General features: G+C 41.8%; 1 protein-coding gene across 3 annotated transcripts in view; it reads right to left on the bottom strand.

Moving 5' to 3' along the window:
* Positions 1-23728, bottom strand: part of MATR3 (matrin 3) — a 61155-nt gene that overhangs the window by 29698 nt on the left and 7729 nt on the right. The window contains exons 2-7 of one of the 3 annotated variants that reach the window (XM_019506558.1): positions 19411-20465; positions 11701-11762; positions 11076-11117; positions 8914-9002; positions 7179-7231; positions 1652-1777 (exon numbers count right to left, since the gene is read on the bottom strand). In XM_019506558.1, coding sequence (XP_019362103.1) covers positions 1652-1777; positions 7179-7231; positions 8914-9002; positions 11076-11117; positions 11701-11762; positions 19411-20301 — 1263 coding nt within the window. In that variant the 5' untranslated portion in view covers positions 20302-20465. Of the gene's footprint in view, positions 1-1651; positions 1778-7178; positions 7232-8901; positions 9003-11075; positions 11118-11700; positions 11763-19410; positions 20466-23728 lie in introns of all 3 variants that reach the window. The other 2 variants (XM_019506557.1, XM_019506559.1) reach the window with 2 other exon arrangements.

Raw genomic sequence — 23728 nt, 5'->3', positions numbered from 1 at the left:
CTTTCTCCCAGCCTACACTCAGCTTTTCCCCGGGCCCCTTCCCTGCCCTTCCCCCCTGCACTGGAACTTCAGGTAAGGAAGCCACGTGGTCCCAGGCCAGGGCTTCTGGCTGGGGGGGCGGGACCGGGTGGGCCCTGCTGTTGTGGGAACCTGCTGGGCTTCCCCTGTATCCTATTGCCCTTAGTTCCTGTCATTTTTGACAGGAACCAAGAGCAGGTGAATATAATTTTCTAAATTTTTAGGGGCCCCACAGGCTGGATAGAATGGCCTCGCGGGCCAGATCTGGCCTGTGGGCTGTATTTTGCCCACCCCCAAGTTAGACTCACCTCTATCCTTGGGAAAACCATTGAAAAAATGATTAACAATTACATTTGTGGGAGTCCAGCAGGAAAAATAATGCTGAAGGGCAACCAGAACAGGTTCACAACAGGTAGATCCTGCTTGACTAATTTGGCTTCCTTTTACGACCAGGTCACAAAATGCTTAGACACAGGACTCAAGGTTGATGTCTTTTACTTGGATTTTAAAAAGGCCTTTGATACAGTGTCTCATCCCATTCTCATAAATAAACTAAACCGCCGTGAGGTAGATGATTACACTATCAGGTGGGTGGTGAATCTGGCTTAAGGGATGCACCCAGAGAGTGGTGGGTGGATAGGTCGATATCGACTTGGAAAGATGGGAGTAGTGGGATCTCCCAAGCTTCAATCCTTGGACCAGTAGTATTCAATATCCTCATCAGTGACCCGGATGAGGGCATGGAGAGCACTCTGTTCACGGATGACACCAAATTATGGGGCAAAGTAAACACGCTAGTGGGCAGGGAATGGATTCAGGTGCATTTGAACAGGTTGGAAAAGTGGGCAGAACAGAATAGGATGCAGTTTGATAAAGATAAGTACAAAGTACTGCAACCTAGGGAGAAAGAATCACCAGCACACAGACAGATAGGGAGATGACTTCCTAAGCAGCACAGCAGCAGAAAGGGATCTCGGAGTCATAGTCAACTCCAAGATGAATACGAGTCATCAGTGTGACAAAGTAATCAGTAAAGCTAACTGCACTCTATCATGTATTAGCAGGTGTATCACAAACAGGTGTAAGAAGGTGATACTTCCCCTCTATGCAGCATTGGTACGGCCACAGCTGCAGTACTGCATTCAGTTTTGGGCACCGCACATCAAGAGGGATGTGGAAAACCTTGAGAGGGTCTAGAGGAGGACTACTTGGATGGTTAGCCCTCCTACAAATTAGGACCTACAAGGACAGATTGAGAAGGCTGAGAAGGGATCTAGTGGCCACCTACAAATTTGTCAGGGGGGACAGCAAGAAATAGGAGATGCTCCGTTTACCAGGGTACCCCTTGGAGTTACTAGAAACAATAGCCACTAACTGACAGAGAGCAGATTTAGATTGGACATGAGGAAGAACTTCTTTATTGTAAGGGTTACCAGAAACTGGAATTGGCTTCCAAAGGAGGTAGTGCTCTCCCTTACCTTGGAGGTCTTTAAGAGAAAACTGGACAAGCACCTAGCTGGGGTCACCTGACCCCAGCGCTCTTTCCCGCCCAGGACAGGGGGTCAGACTCGATGTTCTACTAAGGTCCCTTCCAACCCTAAAGAACTATGAAATCTATGACTTAAAATCTTACCTCATTGATTTTGTTGAGAATCAAGTGATTTGTAATTATTCCAAAAGGTTCAACAAGCTGCAGCAACTGATACCTCAAGTTTTTCCCCCTCTGGAAATCCATGATGTGGACAACCCTGCTGGTTTCCTGTTAAGCAAAAAAAGTAGTAATTAAGGAGGGTTACACTAGCATGAAATAAAACAGCATGCCAACAAACTTGATGGGACAAAGGGCTTCAAGTCCCCTAATTTGACTTACAATTACATAAAACAATAGGATATTGGTAAAAGGTTCCTCCCTTAAGTGGTAAACAATGTTGGATGGATCATTATAAAAGTCATACAGCCCCGCAAAGATTCCCACTGAGAAAGATCTTGCTTCAACTACTAAATGATCATTTGGAAGCCATAATCTACTGTCAATTTACGAACATACAAAATAGAGATTCTCATCCTCATTGAAATATGACAAAATTGTCTGGGAGTTCCCACTGTTGACAGGACACTCAGTTGTGGCAGTGCCCCATTCACTGCTGCGATAGCCGAGTCCTGAAGCTCAAAAGTCCCATCAGCTGTGACACTCCCAGCTACTGACAATGCATGGTGTCCCCCTGCCACTGGGAGCCTTGTCAGCTGATGGAGCTCCCAGCCACAGGAACATACCTTGCTACACATGCAAATTAGAACTGAAAAGAAACTAGCTAGAAAGATATTACATACTTTTCAGCTGCGACTTTTGATGGCAGGATAGTTACTTTGCACCTGTAGGCTGTCTAAATTAATTAAACAATTAATTGTGTAATACACATAATATGTCAAGAAAGCCTAAGACACAGAATACTAGCCTATATAGCTTTCTGGTTTAGTCACCTGAGAGATAGAACCAAAACACAATTCCACTATCCCCGTGAACAAGGATATCAAAGGTCTTTACCTCCAATGAGCACTGCATAAACAATTGGGTAAAAAAAGACAACACCAGAATTTCTGGCAGAAGCTGTATGAATTAAACAAATTTCATGTAAAGTGCAAAGTTCTGTCCAACTTCAAACAAAGCATTTGCCCCAAAGCCCCAGAAAACTGTTTTGGCCAGAAACGGCCTGAAAATGTAGGGAAGAAGGGCAGGGGAAAAAAAAGTTAAAACAAAACAAAAGACAATTTACCTGAAACACAGAAAAGGGCAACAGAGCCCTGGAAACAATGTGGAAGTTCCACGTGTTTCCAGGGCAGCTACTGCTGGCTGAGCTCCAGCAGGGGATCAGCCTATCAGGGTGCTCGATTCCCCACTTTGACAGGGAGTTTAAGAGCCCTGTCCACAGTAGAACAGGTAGGTACCCCCTGCCCTAGGGGCTGCAGGCATAGGTATACTTGATGCCTGTCCCCACAGCTGGGCATGGGACACAGGACACCCCTGACACAGGGATTTCCCCCTGCCCAGCACAGGTCTCTACAGCCCTAGCACACATCTAGCACAAGTCTCCCAAATCCTGCTCTGCACCCCTAAGCAGAGAAGGGGAGAGAGAAATTCCCCTCCTCTCCCACGCTGCAGCAAAACAATGCACAGCTCTTAAGACCCTGTGCAGTGTGGGCAGAAGCCCCTAACCCCACACCTGGATGTGGGGACAGGCACCTAGCGGGGGGGGATCCCCCCCCCTTATAATACATCTAGCCGGCTAAACAAAACCTTGGTTGGGATAATATAATTGGGGCTTGTCCTGCTTTGAGTGGGGTTTTGAACTAGATGACCTCCTGAGGTCCCTTCCAACCTTAAATTTCTATGATTTCAGCATTTTGCAGCGTGCAAGCTGAAAACATGAGCAAGAGCAGTGTGAAGACGCGCCACATAACAAAGAAAATTTCTGCCACGGATTGAGTGAAGCAGTTTCCTGCTGGCACTCTTCAGCCAGTGGCAAGCTCTTCGGCTCCTCGTGTAATGTGATTCTGGATCTGGCAAGCAAAAAATAGTATAAATCGCCATTCAGAGTCTGAAGTACATCAGAAGAGAAAGGCTGCTTTAGAGGCTGAAGGACAGAGCAAGTGGCAAACCACTATGTCCCCGATGTTCAAACAGAACAAGTGGCAAACCATTGCAAGTAGTCTGACAAGGAGAGCAGCTCCATTTGCTCTTGTCGAGGCATTCACAGCTTTAAGTATCCCTCTGCAGTAGCCTGACCACCTGATTCTGAGCCACTACTTGAAGAATAATGTGCTAAACGGGAGAAGTACTCCAAGAGCTAACAGGCTTTAGTATCCTCCACAGGAGACAACTTCACACGTGCAGTCCACAAAAGCTGCACTGGCAGAGTTCGATAATTTGTATTGTGGATGATGAAGTCACTGACAATCAGGACAACTACATGCTGCACATTTTATTTGAAGGCGGGACCTGGATAGGCAGTGACCTCCCTGTTTTTCAAACACAGCCAAAGGTGTCAATTTTTCAACACTTACACAGGCATTCATGAAAGCTGTTTCCATCTACAGCCTGGACTTCAGCAAGATCTCAGCCTTCCTTTCTAACAATGCCAAGTACACAAGCAAGGCTTTCATCAATGTGCTCCAGGGAGCAATGCCCAACTCTGCACATCACCTGCAACGCACACATCTTGCCCCTGGCGAGTGACATCTAGCGCATGTAGTTCCATGATGTAGACAGGTTGGTGCCCTGTCTGAAGAAAGCCTTCAAACAGTCCTGGCTGTAAGCTCCTGTACAGGGAGTCCTTGCCAATCAGTGTGAGGAGCCACCACAGCCTGTGCTCACCTGCTGGAAGTCATTGTTCAATGCCTTCCAGTACCATGCCAAACACATCCAATACTACCAAAAGTTTGTGGCCAGAGCTGCACATCACATTAGGCACACAGTGCATGCTCCACCTAAGGGGCCTCCTGGAGAAGGGAAACGTTAAAGAGCATGTGGGCTTTGTGACAGAAAATGCCACAAAATTCATGGAGCTCCTTACTTTGTCTGAGGGCTGGCAGCCTTCCATCCACCAGACTCGCAACAAAGTGGTGGACTTAATAAGATGCGCTGAAGCCAGGGTATCATCACACGAACTTTCCAAGCATCAATGGGAAAACCAGAAGAGAAAGATGGTTTCAGGCAGTATCCTGAAACACGAATATTACAGCTATGATCCCTTCAATCCATCAAGGTTCAAGGCAACCCAGCTGCCTCATTCCTTAGGGCAGTGTAATTTTTTCTCCGAACCAGGTGGCTCTGCTGAGCTTTGATACTCAGCTGCTCAAGTCCATTCTTGGGTGGAAGAAACATCACAAGTAGGAATATCCAACTTATGTAAACAGTGTCAAAAAGTGCCAGCTGCCCATGAACACAACTGCATTCTGGGATTCTGTCAGGGAGTGCTTCCCAAAGCTGAACACTCTGGCAAAACAGCACCTCAGTCCCCGCGAATTTGATGGATGTGGAGGTCACCCTCTCCACCTATGGCCATGTGCTCAATCCACAAAGACAGGCTGTTGCCAGGAACTGCCAGCAGCTGCTCCACACTCGCTTTCAATTGTTAACATGGATTTTGCCTGAAGGTCAGCATTCCATAAAAGTTAGCACTCAATAAAAGTTATAGTTTATTTATCATGGTTTCATTAAGAATTCTAAGTGGTGAGCTTTATTTAGAAGTTGTTTAATAAGTGGTGAACTTTATTTTCTTAAAACAGCTGAATAACAGCCTGTGTGCTGCTGTTCAATGATAAATCAGCCCCATGGTGGGCTCCCTCAGCCAGAAGCGCAGAAGAGCCTGCCCTGAGAAACGCCTGAAATTGGCTACAGTGACCCTGCAGAGCCCATTTTGCCCCCCCGGCCGGAGCCTGAATTATAGCGGACCCTACTACTGGTGCAGCCCAAAACTGCATTTGCCTTTTGTGCAGCTGCATCATACTGCCAACTCATACCGAGTCTGTGGCCTACCAAGGCTCCCAAGTCCTTATCCATAGTACTGCCAGCCAACCAGGTGTCACCTATTTTATATTTGTTTTTGATTTCTCCCAAGATGTAACACCTTGTATTTGTCTGCACTGAACTTCATCCTGTTAGCTCTAGCCCTACTTTCCAATCTGTTGAGATCCTCCAGAACTGCACTTGCATCCTTCCTAGTTTCATGTCATTCCCAAACTTGCTTAACAAGCTTTCTATGCCAGGATCTAAACTGTTAATAAACATATTGAACAATACTGGGCCCAGGACAGATTCCTGTGAGACTGGCTGAAACCATCTGGCATTCTGACATGGACCAGTTAATAATTACCCTTTGCTTGCAGCTATTGAGCTAGTTTTCTACCCACCTTGTGGTAGTTTTATCTAGCTCAAATTTCTCCAATTTGTTTATGAGAAGGCCAAATATACTACATCAACATTATTCCCAAGTTGTTACTTTGTCAAAGATGGAGATCAAGTTTGTTTGACAATTTTTCATAAATCCATACAAGCTGCTTGTAATCCAGATGCTTGCAAATGGCCTTCCAGTATATTCCAGTAACTTCAAGTACTAACCAGCCTGTAATTTCCCAGGTCCTCCTTCCTCTCCATCCGCCCTACCCCCCAAAAGGGCCACTACATTGGCCTTTTTACAGTCCTCTGATATCTTGCCCAGCTCTCACAAGTTCAGGAGATCATTGCCAAGGGCTCTGAAATCTCCTTTGCCAGTCCATGTTTGGTGTCTGACTGCAGCTTCATTTTTTGTGAAGACTGAGGGAAAGCAGCAGTTAAGCAGTTCTACAGTCTCTTCATCTTCGGTTAAGAGCTCCCTCTGACTTGTTAACTGAGGACCCACAGCTTCCTTGGTCCTTCTTTTCTGGCTAACATACTTACAGAACCTCTTCTTGCTGCCCTTAACCTCCTTTGCCAGGTGCAACTCATTCTTTATCTTTGCTTTCCTGATTTTGTCCCTGCAAGTTCTTGCTATTATGTCCTGGTAAGCTTCCGTGGTGACCTGCCCATTTTTCCCCATCATCTGTATGCTTTCCTTTTGCATCTGAGGTCTAGAAGCTCCTTGTACAGCCATATTGGTCTCTTGCCATTCTGCTTGTGCTTCCATTGTGTCAGAAGTTTCTTGTTAGGGTTCCAATACTGTGCCCCTTAGAAGCTCCCAGCCATCCTGGTGCCTTTATCCTTCAATCTATATCCTCTCCTTGTGACATTTATCCTCCCATGACCCAAAAACCAACAGATCACTATATGATAACTGTCATTACTGCTCTGCACTACATTCAAATTACCCAGAAATTAAAAATTCTCTAGAAACAGTTACAATGGTCAAGCTGGACTGAATCAGAGATCCATCATGGGCAAGCCACCTTGTTTCCCTTAACAGATAGAACTTGGCTGAGACACTTCCTCTTAAAGTACACACGCACAGAACCTAAGACAGTGAGACCTGCATAAGCTATTATAGTACAAATTAATACAAATCTCATTGTTTCCCAAGAAACTGAACTTCCCCAATAAAAATCATACTAAAACAAAAAATCTGATGTTAGCACCGGATTATATTAACATTTTGTAGAACTACTGATTCAAATAACTTAATACTAACCACTCTGCCTTTTTGCATGTGCCTTGGTCCTTGCATGTTTCCATTTCCAGACCCTTTAAAGAAATAAAAAAGTAGAAGCTTGAGTAAGTTTACTATTGCCATTTATTTTGTAGCTATCAGTGACCTGTATCACTTTTTAAATATCATATGTTTAAAAGACTGACATAAATAATTTAGTAATCTAAAGAGACACTAAAAATTTAAATGCACTGTAAGCTTTGAGAAAGTGACCCCCTTTAGATGCAGATCTTGCACACAGCTGCAATCCTATAGTCATATTAAGGTCCTATTAAGAGACACTGTGGTAACAGTTTGGATGCGTGAAGAGATCTGCTACACAAGTGATCTGAAACATTTTTATTGTAAAAATAAAAAACTCAATTTGAGCATTATGATCCTAGTAGGCAACTGTTGATCCTCTGGGTTGTGGTGTACAAGTAAGAGGCCTGATGAATTCATCTGTGGCTGATAAGGCTATGATCCCATAGCAGCACTAAACCAAAAAGACCACTTTTATTAAGAATAAATTAAAGGTAACTTTCAAGTAGCTCAGTTTAAAGTTCAAAATGAATTTTGAAGTAGTTAGGATTTCCTTAGAAAGTGTTCTACAAATGTTAAGAGAGATATTTTTACTGCATTTTGAAAGTAGTGGTTCGGTTTTAAACACTCATCTGCGGTGCTTTCAAAAGATATGTTCTGCCATGACACTCTGAAAGCAATGTCTACCCATCTATATTGGCATACACCACATGAAATGCATCAACGAAGGGAATAAATGATGATGTTATTAACTTAACTTACTGTTAAAGGAAGAGAAATCTTAAAAACCTGAGGCATTTAAGTGGTATGCAGCCTATTTTTTTTAAAGAGTAAAAAAAATGTTAAAAGCCAATACATGTATTTTGGCTTCCATTTTTTAATATCTATTTCCTATAATGTTATGTATATATATATATGCAGTAGGGATGTGAAAGGTTAAACGACTGTTTTACCAGTAACTGCACTGATAACTGGTTAGCTTACCAGTTATCTTTTAGCTTTGGGTGGGTACAGTCTAGCAGAGAAGCGTTTTTTTTTTTTGGGGGGGGGGGGAGTTGCATGGTGTTCCACCAGGAATCAGAAGGCAGCACTGCGACCAAGAGAGAGAAGAACAGCGAAGAGGGGAGGAGAGGGGAAGGGAAGTAGCTCACTTGGGTCTCTCTTTATGCAAATTCGTTTAGTATGAATTTGCTTGTATGTGACAACCTTGTGTATACCAGAAATTTGTTTTGTGCAAAATCTTGCCCCCCCCCCCCAAACTCCTGGGAGGCAGCAGCAGCAGCTGCTGTGTGCAAAACCCTCCTCTCCCCCGCCCCACGTCCATCTGCAGATGGGTGCCTCCTTGCCGTCGGCTATTAGCTGAGGGCTATGGCCCAGTGGCCAATCAAGAGAGTGAGCTAGGATGGGAGGCAGGGAGGCACCCCAGTGTGTCACATGGAACCAGTGGTGGTGCCCCTTCCCCCTCAGGCAAGAGCTGTGTGTACCCTGTGCCCTTGCCAAGTACCCCTAGGGGTACACGTACCCCCAGTTCACAACCCCTGGTTTAACAAACATAACTGGGGGTTAAACTGTTTTTTTTTAAACAACATTTACATCCCTAATATGCAGCTCAGTGGAATTCAACATTCCAGATAAACCATCTGTTATTTGAGAAGGCTGCATTCAGATTGTTTTCTGAGGTTACCTCTTGGCCCACCTGGTGGCCCAAGATGAAATGGAGGTGGTGGAGGTCCCAAAATTCCTGGTGCAGGGTTTGTAGACTGCTGCAACATAAAAGGATCACCCCTAGAAACACAGAGATGGTATGAAATAAAGCAGTGTTAACCTTTAAAAAGAAAATAATTCCTTAACCTGGCCTCAAAATTATGACTACTGTTCACCAGACTGAAGCAAAGGATAATTCTAAAAACTTCTAACTGAACACTTTTAATTTTATTTACACACACACACACACACACACACACACACACACACACATTTAGTGATAAATTTAGGCAAATAAGCCCTGCAGCCTGTCATAAAAGATGAGCATGGGTAGGTAAGGACTTCCAAGGTTCAGGAAGATATGGTAAAAAGTTACTGGGAAGCACCTACTGAAGGTCCTTCAAGCATAAGTCTGTCACATAAGAGGAGGGAGGACTTAAAAACAAACAACAACCCCCCCGCTTTGTATACGTCACGCTATAACACTAAAATCTAGTTTCCTGGGATCTTCCAAGACTAGAAAGAAAGGTTTTTGGTAGATTCAGTGCTATTTCCCAGTATGCATTTCTACATCCAGTGCTTGAAGGTCATGTGCTTTTGTTTAGAAAAAACAAACTGATTAGGGGGAACAACCTTCGGCTTGAGCTATATTAAACTTACTCATGACACCAATAATATCAGTATCAGTTAGATGTAAAACTACTACAGTAACAACTGAAATATCCTGCTATAGCTTTAATTGATTTGTGTACAATTTAATACTTATTAGTTTAACTAAACATTAAGTGGGCATTTAAGTTATATTAAAGTTATATAATGTTAGACTAGAATAACCTAGAAGCCCGATTAAAAAATATTTTTAGGAAGGTCAGCCTACTCCCTACAACACTGATTCTCAAATTGGGGTACCACAGTACCCTGGGGTGCCGTGAGCTCCTTTTAAGCATGCTACAAAGTGCGAACACCTATATATAAACACAAAATCAATTCTGAGATTTCAAACAGAAACCCAGTGTCAAAAACACTGACCCGTTGTCAGTCATTTTGTGTAATTTGCATAATAAGATTGAGTAATTTGAATCGTAAGAATTGTTCTATTATTTTACCATGGTCAAGAAACCAAATGAAAGCTTTAAAAAAAATGGCATTTTCCAAGGGGTATCTTGTGTCTAAAAAGGTTGAGAACTACCAACCTGGAAAGCAGGGTATGTTGGACCTAACAACTCTAGTATAATGAAATCTATGCATGTCTACTAGAGTTTTAAATAGGATCTTTATATGGATAATCTAAAAACATGCACATCCTAGTGAATAAAACAACAAAAAAGTCCCTATTCATTTTTCTCACAGATCATGATATTTCTACATTTCCCTTAGCCATTTACAAATTTATATTTGCAGAAGTAATATTCTGAAATGTCAACTGTACGCATCTCATAGATTGAGATTTAGATTCCTTACTGGTTTACAAATATTATTAACCATTTATACCTAAAACATTTTACAGGAGAAATAGTTCCCTAAAGCTGGGGAATTTTATAAATAAGTTTCAGATTTAGCATAATTTACTGTAATATAAAGATGTTTTCTTGCAGGACAAATTTCTTTTAACATTTTAGGAAAATCTGTTACATAAAAAGACATTGACTATACAAGGTTACTATGATAAAACTTACATATAGGCCTATGATACTTAGAACACCTGTAAAAAACTAAAATTATAATAACCCACACAGTTAAAAACTCAGTACCTCTTTCTGTTATAAATTTTCTTCTTGCATTACACCTGAGGTCTGCAGATTAAACCAAGACTTTGTAAAAACTAATTTGATTTGCTTTCTCCAAACAGTCATCTATTTTTTCTATACATTTCACACAGGAGAGAGTGCATTCTACCAACTCCCCCTTCCTCCCTTTTAAATGGTTAAAAAAAGAAAAACCCATTTAAGAAAAAGACAAGTTTCTTATGCTGTGTAATAAAAAAAGCCAAATAAATATGATTTAAGATAATGAATCATTCATTCCAAGTACTCCTCAAATACTACTGAACCCGTCACAGCTTAAAAATACTAAGTTTGATTTCAAATCAGTGTGTTGCATTATTTACTTCTAATCTGACCCCAGCTTATGTTTGTACCACACACTCTTACTCACATTCCATGTCCAGAATCACTGTCAGGATTCCATTCTGGATATCTTAAAAGAAAAAATAAAATTCAAAAATAAAATTCCATCCTTTGCAATCATTATTCTGTATCTACAATATGTTGATTTATATTTTTACATGAAAAATAAGATATGAATACAGTGTTTGTATAGTAGGACTGGCAGCCATAAGACCATCACAATTTTGAACAAGGGCCACAAGCACTGTTTCAGATTAATTAGAAAATAAAAAAATTAAAGCTCTCACAAGTAGAACATACTTCAAAATTCAATACATGACATTGTGATAAGCAGCAAAAATAAGTCTGCCTCTCCATTCCCTCAGATGAGCTTGACTATAGAGTACAGAAGAAAGCTGCATCTAAAACATGCCTGAAACATACCATATATATCATAAAGAACTGAGAGTGTGATTTGCATTTTCCTTTCCACCCCACCCCCCAAAACGTTTTGTTTTTGAGTTTATTAAAGGACACTGTTGAGATAAAAAGATAATGCACTAATCTCTATAATGCACACTTCTACAACCTGCTCTCTGTATATACATAGCTCATATGTCTAGCTATACATGTTCTCATGCCAAAAGAATGTTTAACGTATTTCAAACCCATACATTTCAAGCAGAAGCTGACAGCGTCGACTGTGAGTTGCTCCATTGATATGATGGCTCCACTCCTGCAGTAAATTAAAGTTAAAATTAGCAAAAATATACAATCAAATATTTTACAGAAAACAGTAAACTAATTGTGTCCTAGACTGTGTTCCTTATCTTCTATGAGAAGTACGTGAATAATTGGTGCAGCTAATGAAATCTGTCTGTAGCACTTTTAAGAGACATTGAAATACGACCTACCTTAACTTATACCCTGGGCAGAAAATGCCAGATGAAAAATATCCTCTGGAATCTGAGGGCTTGATCCTGGCCTCAGGTATTCAAATCTCAAGAGGTGAAAATTGCTAGAATTTATAGATATCTATATAGATATCTATATAGATATCTCTCAGCCTTGACGATTTTTCCCCTACTTCCTCTGTATTATATCTCCATTTTTCAAAGTCCAGTATACAATGAAAATACTGAATTCAGCTCTAGGGAACCCAAAATGCTGAGGAATAATAAGAACATCCAAGAAGAGCACTAAAAATTAAAGGAATAGAGAAACTGATATATGAAGAAAGACTTAAAAATGAATGAAAGCAAATATCTATGCCAGATAATAGTTATGCCAAGGAAGAAAAAGTATATAAATATCTGGAGGAAGACACCAAAAAAAAAAAAAGGTGAGGGGGGCTTGCTGAAAGTGGTACAAAATAGAACTATGAGTAATGGAATTTAACGAGCAAAATAAAACGTCACCTTAAAGTCAGAAAAGGCATCTAGGAGAATGTGGAAGAGGCTCCAACTAAAATGGAGGAAAAGATCAGAAGGATGACACCCATGCAGAGGCAAAGGCAATAGTTTGATTAGATGCCCAGTACACCTTAGCTAGTGAGAAAGGGAGGCTGTCGGGATTTCTACAAGGCTATAATTCCCCAGATCCTTTTCAAAAGGCCTATTTCAATCAGTCTCTGGCTAAAAGGTGCCTAATAAATAAGACCTTTCTGACTCTGGATCTTTCCCCCCTTTCCCTCTTTCATCTACAGAGCATTGTGATTGCTGAGGGAAGCTCCCTATTGTTTTTTGGGGGGGGGGGGGGGTTTAAAAGAAGTTTTAATTCTGTACACTCCGATGATCTGTCAGCTGGCAAGTGATTTTTTCAAGTACTGTTTTTGGTTTTTTTAAGGAAAAACTTCCAAAACCAAACCAAAATGCTATAAGTATTCTCCTACATAAAGCAATGAGGCAGACTCCCAACTGCTGCCTCTAAACATTCACAGAGTGACTTCACTGGCTTTACAGCAAAGCAGTACTTTTATAATATCTATTATTATCAAGTTGAGACAGATGATTTTTCCAAGATATAGAGCACATATCTGAGTGCAGGATGAAACCCTCAGTCACTTTGTCAGAGGTTGATTAAAAAAGAAGAGGAAGACACCACTCTGTCAGCATTCACAAGATGTGAGCTCCCCTGATGGCTCTGCAATTATAAACTAATAAATATATCAATGCTTTTGATGTACAAACAGGTGGAACAAGAAAAGTTAATTTCACTAAATACAAAACAGTTTATACTTACATAGAAAAAGCCCAAATTTAACAGAAGACAATTCTGAGGTCTTAAGAAATGGTGTTAACAGATGTCACCAAATTTAATTCAAACAAGCATTCCACTAAAAAGGAAAAATCTGAAGTTTACAATACTTGTAATCTGCAATGCTTCTGATGCTCGTGCTGCTAGAAGTAAACATGTATTTCAAATTCTTCATAAATAAGTTAAAAGGTGACAAACTGATTCAGAATTTAGGAATAAGTCTGGCATCCAACTCTTTCAATGAATTTCAAATTCCCTTCATTTTATTTTGAAACTCCTCCCTTATAAATCAAATTCTTCAAATGAAGGTTTTTCAGCTTAAGACAACCTCTTGCCTACTTTGCTTTTTGTTTGCCTTAAAATACTTTTACTGTTTTCAATGGGAAAAAAATCAATTAAACAAGACTCTGTAAAATATTTCTTTATTGCTTCAGGATCAAATTTCCCCAATTCTGAATTTCTGGAGGTACTAAATTATCTATTTACATGGAGGCAGAAAGTAAGGAAGGATAGCACTTTAGAGCAGGGGTTGGCAATCTTTTTGGCCAGTGTGCCAAAAACACCCCAACCTTGACCCACATCTCAACTTGGTATGCCAGGGGGAGCCTCAAGGGGCCCAGATCCTTGCTGCTGGTGCCTCTGGGTGAACAGCAAGGGAGGGGCTGGGGTTAGACTGCCCCAGCCCCTTCCCTGCCCTGTGCCCCAAGGCACAGGTGCAGTCACCGCAGTCAGGTAGCTAGTGTTGGGGCTCTGGAGCCCGATGCAGCTGTTTGCAGCCTGCCCATCACCTGCTGCAATTGCTCAGAGTGGGGGATGGTTGTGTCAGGCAGCTAGGAGGCTGCAAGCAGCTACACTGGGCTCCAGAACCACGTCCAGGCTCTGTAGTAACAACAGGTGTACACATGCCTCAAGACACAAGGCAGGGGAAGGGCCTGAGGCAGCACAAACCTTGCCCCTCCTCTGCCACCCACCCAGAGGCACACATCCACCCAGAGGCACCATGGAACCCAGCCAAGGGCTCCGGAGCCCAGCACAACTGTTTGTAGTCTCCTGGCTGCCCACCACAGCCAGCCTGGGCTTTAGGCAGCTGTAGTAGGTGGCCCACAGGCTGCAAACAGAGCACTGACACCTGCTCCACAGCATCAGCAGCATGTGTGCCCCCAGGCAGCCAGCTGGGGAGAGGCCAGGGTTGCACTGCTCCAGGCCCCTTCCCCATCACCTACCCAGAGATGCACATGCAGCTACTGCTGCCATGGAGCCCAGCTTGGAGTTCCCAATATGGTGTAGCTGTTTGCAGTCTCCGGGCTGCAGCCTGCCCAGGCTCTGAGTAGCTGCTGCCAGCCATGGAGCCGGGGCTGTCTGCAGCAGGGCTTGTAGCCTTCTGGCCACCTGCCACAAGCAGCTGAGGCTCCATGCCTGACAGCACCTGCCCAAAGACCAGGCTGGCTGTGGTATGCCGAGCAAAATGGCCTCATGTGCCATGCTCTGGCACACATGCTGAGGGTTGTCAATAACTGCTTTAGAGCAACATTTCTCAACCTTCTTAGATTCAGGACACCCCTCCATAACGTTCAGGAATATAGCCACACATTGGCTGAGAACCACTATTCTACTGCCTCAGTGGTTCTCAACCAGAGTAATGAGCAGGCATCTGTGTTTCTTGCAGAAAAACAGAGAAAACCACATATTTCCCAACTTTATCAGAGAAAAAATGGATTTTCCCTTTCAGCAGAGATACCCACAGATTTCCCAATTTTGCAAAGAGCTCTACAGGGGGCAGAGTTCCAGCCTGCAAGAGCTTCTTGCAAAAAGACTGGGAAACCCCCAACTCTGTCCAGAGGGAGAAGGGGAGAGGGCAGGGCCTGAGGCTCTCAGTTACCCAAGGCTTGGCCCAGGCTCACTCTTCATTCCTGCAGCCTAAGGTACCTGGGGCCTGCAGGGGGCTGGGGAGTTGTGGGTAATGGCTGGGGGACTCCAGCAGGGCTGGGGGAAGAGCAGCAGGGCAAGTGAGGGGCAGGGTGCAGGTGTGTGGCTGGGGGCTGAGGAGCAGAGTGGTCTTGGGGGAAGCCCCATATGGAGTGCTTGTTGGCAGCAACTGGGAGCGGCATGCTCTCATCCCAAGTGAGCTCCATACTTTTCTGTGTCCGGTTCCCTGAAGGGCAGATAGCACACTGCTCCAGGTCCACGTGCTGCTGGCTGGCTGGCCACTCCTGCAGGAAGCTGGCTGAGGGAGTGGGGAGGTGGTAGGGAAAGACATGGAGTGCCCGCCCACCCAGCAGCACATGGACCAGAAGTGGAAGTCACACAAGGAAGTGCGGAGCTTGCTCAGACCAACAGCATGCCACTGGGTCCACATGCTGCTGAACAGGTGGGCACTCTATGCCTTTCCCCAGCGTGGCAGGGCACAGCTGGGCCGTGCAAGGATCTTCTCGCTGCTGAGAGCTCTGCACTGCCCTGGCGACGTGCCTCCTGCGCATGGGGCTGCAGTGAGGGCAGCAGCACAAGGCTGCACCCCTCAAAGCAGCAGCAGGCACAGGGGGTGCATTGCCAGGGCACTGTGGAGCTCACGGCAGCAAGAAGATTGCCATATGACCCCGCTGTGCCCTGCTGGCCAGGTCCTGCCCGCTGCGCTGCAGAGGCTCCGGGGGGAAAGCAGGCAAAGAACCCAAGCCCACAGCCTGCACCTGCCCCATGCACAGATCTGGGGGCACAGGTCCCTTTTGCCCCCTGGGAATGCATATGGTGGCATGGAGCTAGTGGCCCACCCCCCAGCAGGGAGGAGTGAGGGCAGGGGACTGTGGACCTGCATCCATAGCTCTGGCACCTGGGGTCCCCCTCCAGCAGGGCTGAGGGAACAGGGGCTTTGGGTGGGGGGGAGGGGCACCAGCAAGGCTGTGGGGAGGAGTGAGAGGCACAAGCAGGGCCAGGGGGGCACTGTGGAGAGCCTTTAATTTTAATAATGGATTTGGGGGAGTTAGTAGAGAATTTGTGATTTTATATCAGGGAAAAAAAAACAGGGTCCGTAGCAATGAGGCCATCACGGTCAGGTGCAACTGCCCTGTGTACCTCAAACACAGCCAGACTGGAGAGTGGTCATGGCAGGATATATGCTCCTGCCACATCTCTTCCATTTTTGTGCCCCCTGTATCCTCCCTGAAAGAGAGGTATGTGGGACAGTTACATCTGCCCCACAGGCCTCTGTTTCTAGGAGGCCTGTGCAGGCCTGAACCAGGACCAGGCACTCCAGCCTGATTTAGTTTTATCACACCTTAATGCAGCTGCAGCCATTTCCCAAGCTGGCTGCACACAAAGCAAGTGGGGCAGTCCCATCTGGCCACTGCAAGAGCAGTGCCTGCATCACAACACCCTAGAAAGGGATCTGCATCACCCCAGTTGAGAACCACTGCCTTAAATACAAGGTGCCAATCTATGCTATCTTTTGTCTAACTCCACACATAAACTACTAACTGTCTCTGCCACAGACACCAGTCAGGATGAGTGCCTTAGGATCCTAAGCTGGCCTAGTGCTGAAGACCCTGAGATCTTTTCTAACTCTGAAGACCCTGAGACCTTTAGAAAAAAACTAGGTCAAACTGAAGAGTCTCACTTCAGACATCCATTTTATTAGTCTCTTGAATACTGTGCTGTTCAGCTTAGCTGCTCATGCTGCATGGAGTTATTTTTAAGTAGGAAAAAAGGCAACATTTATCAACTTCCCGTTCTTTGATACAGGTGTCAAAACTGATAGAAGGCCTAATCAGAAAATCCGGATTACATTTCATTTCAGTTCAATACTAGGATAATTAAGGAGTCAAAATTCATATACACCAAGTCACAAGAACAAATTAAAAAGCTTCCATGCTCAAATTTTTCCATTTGGGCTTAAGGGAGACTTGAACAAAACTTGCACTCACTTCCTCTACTCTCAATGTTATTGTTAGTTTCCCCTGCAATAAAGTATACTGTTAACTTATTAATAAAACTAGAGATATCCATCCATACACAGGTGGCATTTCTGAAGCAACTTCCCTCAGAATTTGAGATCAATTTACGTCAGACAAGTCATTCTCAACTAGGGTGCAACAGAACCTAGAAGTGCTACCAGATCCAGTGCCCTGAGGTATGAAGTGAGCCATATGTTGAGATAAGTAGATAATGGCAGGCTCAAACTTGATGCTGCTTGGCTAATCCCCCACTTCCACTGTTCAGTCCCTCTCCAAGGAGATATGCACTGTAATATATAAATTTGTTTTTCAAACTAGGTGCCACTCAATTCACACGTTATGGAGGAGTGCCTTGAGTCCAATAAAGGATGCCTCAAGCCAAAAAGCTTAGCCCTTGAACACAACCCAGTGTCAGTTTTTTGTGTTCAATTCAGAACAACAGGAATATATAATAAAAAGGGAGAAATCATGGTACTGATCATCTTTGCAGGAAAATGTTTTGTTCTTATAATGTACCATTTCTGGATAAGACAGCAAAACCAGAACTCAGGTCTTGGCCAAAAAAAATACCTGATTTTCAAATGTTTTATGGCACACAATTAATTTCACATTTGGAAAGAAAAATATTTCAGAGTTTGTATCCTTGACACCAAGTTTAATAACAAAACAAACTAGGCAGAAAAAGATTTTAAAATAAAGCACTAAGAACCACCTTGATTATTGGATCATTAGGAGATCTCTTTAAATGTTGACCTCTTGAGATTCTTTAAGATCTAAATAAGATGAATCATAAACCTAAGGTTTTGGTGTTTAATTTGATGTTTTTACTTTACAGTTACAAAAATAAAACTTCAAATGTAAGAGAAAAAGAAAAAACCTGATTACATAATTTACATGAAGCTACTACTGTAATTAACACATATTTATAATTGTCAGATTAATAATACAGTATAAACTAACATTTCTTAATTATTGGGTTATTTGGATTTAATACTTTACAGTAAACACTGCTTTCTCAAAGTGTGTTTTCAAAATAGTAGAAGCATACATATATTATCTTCAGATGTTATGATAAAGAAACTGTCAGTAACTATGATCCCACATAAAGGCAATAGTATGCATTTTTAACTTAAATTATGTTCTTCAAAAGGCCTTCAAAATGAAAAATGCAAGTCACAAAGTGTGACCAAAAGGGCATTATAAGCAATTTTAAAATTCAGTTGCCTCGTATATTGAAAATCAGCAAGAATGAATAAAATTGAAAAAGGTGAAAGTGAGAAGGCGCTATAATAATGCCTGAGCAAGTAAGTTGTTTTGAATAAATTGCCACCTTGTCAGAGAAATGAACTAATTATGAACAAATTAAAGAGGGAAATCTGAACGTAACTGAATATACCAGAAGATGCACTCTACTTGCAAGGCAAGTAAAGACTACTACTAGGAACACAGAGCAGGATACTGCAGCAGCAGACTGATATTTCTGAGGGTCTAAAGGGATAGATGCAACATGTGACAATAAAAAGTGAGTCTGAAGTGTGTCTAAGAAAGTTGTGAAAAAGGAGAAAAATGACGACAAATTTCAGCCATAGTATGAGATATTGTTAAAGTGAAATTAAAAAGGCAAGAATGAGCTAATCTAAAATGTCAATTATACTCCTGCAAATAAGTTCCAGGGCTCTACATTAACTCTTTCCCTTTGGCCATGAACAAGAAAAAAAAGCAGAATTGTGTAAGAATGCATCTTAACTACATATAAATCAGCAATCAAGACAGATGTGGAGGAGAGCTGAAACTAGCTTCCTGAATAGCACAGTAGATACACACTGCAAACAACAATAAAAAAATCAAATAAACAAAACCCACCAAAAACTGCTTAAATGCCAGATGTTTGTGGTTAAGAGAACATGTAGATGCAAAATATAAATAAGATATCCCAGTAGATGATAATTGTTTGGCCTGAAGTTAAGCAATCTGGGCAAACAGAATATATTAATGTAAAGCCCTGGTTTAAAATGTTCATTAATAATTATCCTGTAAATAAACCAAGTGCCTTTTTCACTCTCAAACAAACTTTCAGATCATTTTAAAAGTAATTAAACTACAGAAATAGTTAAAAGAAATAGGTAAAAACAGAATAGATACTACAACGTAAAGGAAAATAGAAGTATCTGGTGCATAACTCACCTTATTAGAATGAACTGGCATATCACATATAGAGCACAGATGGGGATAACCCTTCGGTAAGAATCCGTGGAAGTCTTCAATATTGCTATTTGGAGGAGCACCTCTCTTTTTCTCAAAAAGAGATCTCTCAGGACCAGGACCACGACCCATTCTGTCATACTCACTGTCAAATTTATGATACTTATGCGAGGTCTCACCATAAAAAGAGTCATCCCTACACCTTTCTCCATCTCTTAATCTGTCATCTTCATAATCCATTCTGTCATAATAACCAGATTCTTGTGACCGACTTCCATGGTCATAGTCAACCACTGGGTTGAGACTAGAACCACGATCATCAAAACTATCTCTTCTAAAATGCCTTTTTTCTTCCCAATCATCCCTAGGTACTCTGTACGGTGGCTCCCGTGTAGATGATCTGCCATCTCTACCATAACCTTCTTCAGCTCTCCTCCTTTTAAGTTGTAGAAGGATCTGAGGCAAGTTTTCAGGAGTAATCTTGTCCTCTGGATAGCGACTCAGTTCATCTAAGTCTCTAGCAGAGAGACCAAAGCTGGCCAAAATGTTACTGGCCTGTTCTGCATCTCCACGGTGCTGAGAAGACAAAGGGAGTGGACCTCTACTTCCAATGTTAAATATAGATTGTAAATTATGGGAAGAGGTACTACCAGAAGACAGTGCACTATGAGATCCTTGTTGATTCAATGAAGAACTCATTCCAAGATTCATTAAGCTAGCAAGGCGTGCAGTGCCCTGGTTCATCCTTCCAAGAGATGCTGGCATATTTAAAGACTGGGTAGCAGCAGCAAGAAGGCCTATTCCTGCAGACAGGTCACGCCCATGACCTTGTGAATCCCTACTTAGAGATGACTGCTGGAATGACTTGGACATTGTAGAACTATAGCTTGTCTACTTTATGGATCAAAATTTAAAGATGGCTGAAAAGAAACCCACACTAGAAAGCTAGGTAAACTTCACTTCAAAAATGGTAACGCCAAGAAAGAGGATCAATAATGACCGTAGATCTTCTTCAAGCTGAGAAACACCAGACAATTCTGTAGAAAAACAAGCAGTTTTAGTCATAAATCCCTTTAAAAACAGATGCAGTTCTAAACTTATGCATCATGTTGATCTAAAAACATTTAAGATCTCAATCTTACAAGGCTTTTATTACATAACAAACAGAATCAAGATCTACCCAGAACCTACACACATTACTTCAGAAAAAAAAAACACAGTACTATTTCCTATACATACTACTATTCTACAAAAAAGCAACTTTCATACTGAAGATAAGTGACTTTCAGAAGTTTGGGATGTTTGGAAGTATCTCAAGTTTACTAGCATATAAGCCTTGATCTTTGTTTAATGGCTTTTTATGCACCCTATGTTACTATAACTAAATTCCAGAAGACCACAAAACATGAGGTCCTAGAATCAAAGATGAATTTGATATAATACATACTTGGAAATGAAATCTACACCACCACAGAATAGGACGAAAGATAGTTAAAAGTAACTGAAGTCTGGGCAACAAGTAGCTATAGTAAGATCTGGTAAATAAGACCAAAACATAACATTCAACCTTTATGCAGCAAAATCAAATTATTGAAGTGAAGATAGATGTGAACAAGAACACTAAGTTTTAAAATTTTGTAGGAAGTAAATAAGACCTCTTGCTCAAATTGTAGCTATATGGATAATACCACATATGAAGTGAATCTGTACTCTATTATACTGCAGGCATAACATTAGCCTGTGCTCTCAAGCTTCAAGCTAAGCAAGGTCTGGCCTGGTCAATACTTGAATGGGACACCACAGAAAACCCTACTGCTGCAGAAAGATGTGTAGTCAATAGATGGCACTACTCCCCTCCAATCAGTTTTGAACCAATACAATACACTGGCAGGAGACACTGATACTGCTGTCTTTTGGGTATGACTTGAAACTGAGGTCATGACTACCTGTGGCAGTTAAAGATCCCGTGGCACTTTTCACAAGAGATGAGAAATAAGCCTGATGCTTCCAGTAAATTCCAACTACTACTACTACCTAATTTTATGTCCTCTTGAGTTTTCAATTGGATAGCATATTGTTCATTTCCAGCCACCCCATAAGGCAGCTTTCTTTGCTGACAGCTTCTCTGGTCTAACACTTATACCACTGTACTTCAAAAGATTTTGTTTAATTTTTTTGGAGAAAATACCATCCCAGTTCCACTGGGTTACACAGTATATGTAGTCCAATGAATTTAGGAATGCTCTTCTGTTGGCAGAGAACCACTCCTGGATCCTGAAAGAAAAAGCCTATCAAATTCCTGCGAAATCTGTTCTTTTGTGTTGCTATACACTAGCCTTGCAAGTGGAGTGGAAGAAGAGCAAATGGTATTGTTCCCCCTCCATGCACCACCCAATCATACACCCTTCTGTCACAGGAGGAACATCTTTAGGGGGACAAAGAGAGGGAAATAAAAAGCAGGAATCTTCTCCTAGAGACCAGTTGTAGTGGTACTTCCATCCACTTATCAGGGACTTGGAAAATTTCAGCTATGCGAGGCTGACACCGTAAGCAGAGAAAACAAGTACAAAGGGTTCTTACAGGTGTACAACCCTCACATTAGCAAACTAAATTAAATCCACATTTAAGCGGTGAGTAAAGTAAAAATACTGGCAGAAATAATTCTAAGTGCAAAGCAGTTGGAATCTTGCCCACCAGAGGATACCATGCATGTCATAGTAAAGTAGTGATATATTTCTATTATATATATAAAATAGTAAGATATTGATATATTTACTATAATATAAATATAATACATATAAAATAAAGAGAGTGTGTGTGTATAAAAATAAATAAATAAATAAAATTTAGGACCTTCTGTATTTGTTATATAAAACACAAAGCCAGAACAAAAGGCCACATTTCTTATCCCTGTCTTATACAATTATCTGCATCCAGGGTAATACGTAATTTCACTTAGTCTGTAGTTTAAAGGAAGTAAGCAAATTTTGCAGCTGCTTGACTCAAGTTACACTGTACACATTTAAGCTAGGAAATAAAAGATAAAGCAGCATGAAAAAGAAAAATATTTGATAACTGTTAATGGGGTGGAGAGCTAGAAAGATGTTCCAGACATTACTAGCAGCAGAAGAAAGCATTCATTGGCAAAAATGTAGAGAAAGGCAGAAAAGATCAGTGCTAGGTGAGACAGAGATAAGACCCGATGCAGGCTGAAAATACTCAAGGAGCTTCTAATAAAAACCATTCTTAAACTATTTTTAAAGCAAAGACCCAATTAAATGTTAAACTACAGAAGACACAGGCTCAGACTTATTTGTATTCAAGATAAATTAGATGCCAACATTTCCTAACTATACTCTTGAAAGTACATCTTTTCTCCATTTTCATACACCTGCAGTAATCAAAATCATTACAGTTTATTCATTCGTTTCCAGCACAGGATAGAATTTTGGTTTTAATTAGAGCCTTTCTTAAACTAGTTATACCAAAAGGCTTTACAAAACAAGAGTTAGAAACTCAGATGATCACATGCCCAGGAACACCTTGTTTCTTACAGCTCTGGACATCAGAACTTGTCCTATTCAACTTTCAGCTAAACACTAAAAGCAGTTATTTCCTTGAACCACAGATCCTCACATTATCCTCTTGTTACAGTATTAGAAGTTTAGTTTACCACCCACTTTCCTGGGCAAAATATTATGGGGTGGGAGGAAGCATCTACACAGGAGCACTCGCACAAACCTGAGCTGAAGAAAAGCCAAATATTATTTTGTGGCCTGTTTCCACGTATAAACTGCTTCTGCAGTGTCACTGCGAGTAAAGAAAAAAAGTCAGAGGAAGTGGAAAAAAGCCATGAAAAACTGCAAACTATACAAATAAAACAAAAAGTAATAATATACATGGCAGGAAGAGAAACTCAGGAGAGAGAATGAAAGAAAACAGTAATAATCTCTCAAATAATTCTGACAAAGGTTTGGGTCTTTTAGAAGTTAAGCTATTATACCAGTAGTATGCAACCATGATGCCGCAAGATCCTTTAAAGGTTGATGCGGGGTGCTGCATAATATTTCACACTTAGGTTATGAACACCTACATGATTCACAAGATAAAGCCAGAGATTTCAAACAGTGTCAAGAAACATTCTGACCCACTGCCATCTTTCTGAGTTCTTTCAACAGAAGAGATGCTCAGTTATCATATTCTCTCACATACAGCACTTCACAGAATAGAAATCCATTGTTTTTGAAACACAGAACAAAGGGGAGGGGCAGGGGGGCAGAAGAGATCGGGGGGGGGGGGG

Source organism: Gavialis gangeticus, unplaced genomic scaffold, assembly GCF_001723915.1.
Source record: "Gavialis gangeticus isolate Ggan-Ray unplaced genomic scaffold, GavGan_comp1, whole genome shotgun sequence".
In the NCBI taxonomy this organism is placed as follows: Eukaryota; Metazoa; Chordata; order Crocodylia; family Gavialidae; genus Gavialis; species Gavialis gangeticus.
The sequence above is the reverse complement of the archived record's forward strand: the minus strand, read 5'-3'. Positions and strand labels throughout refer to the sequence as shown.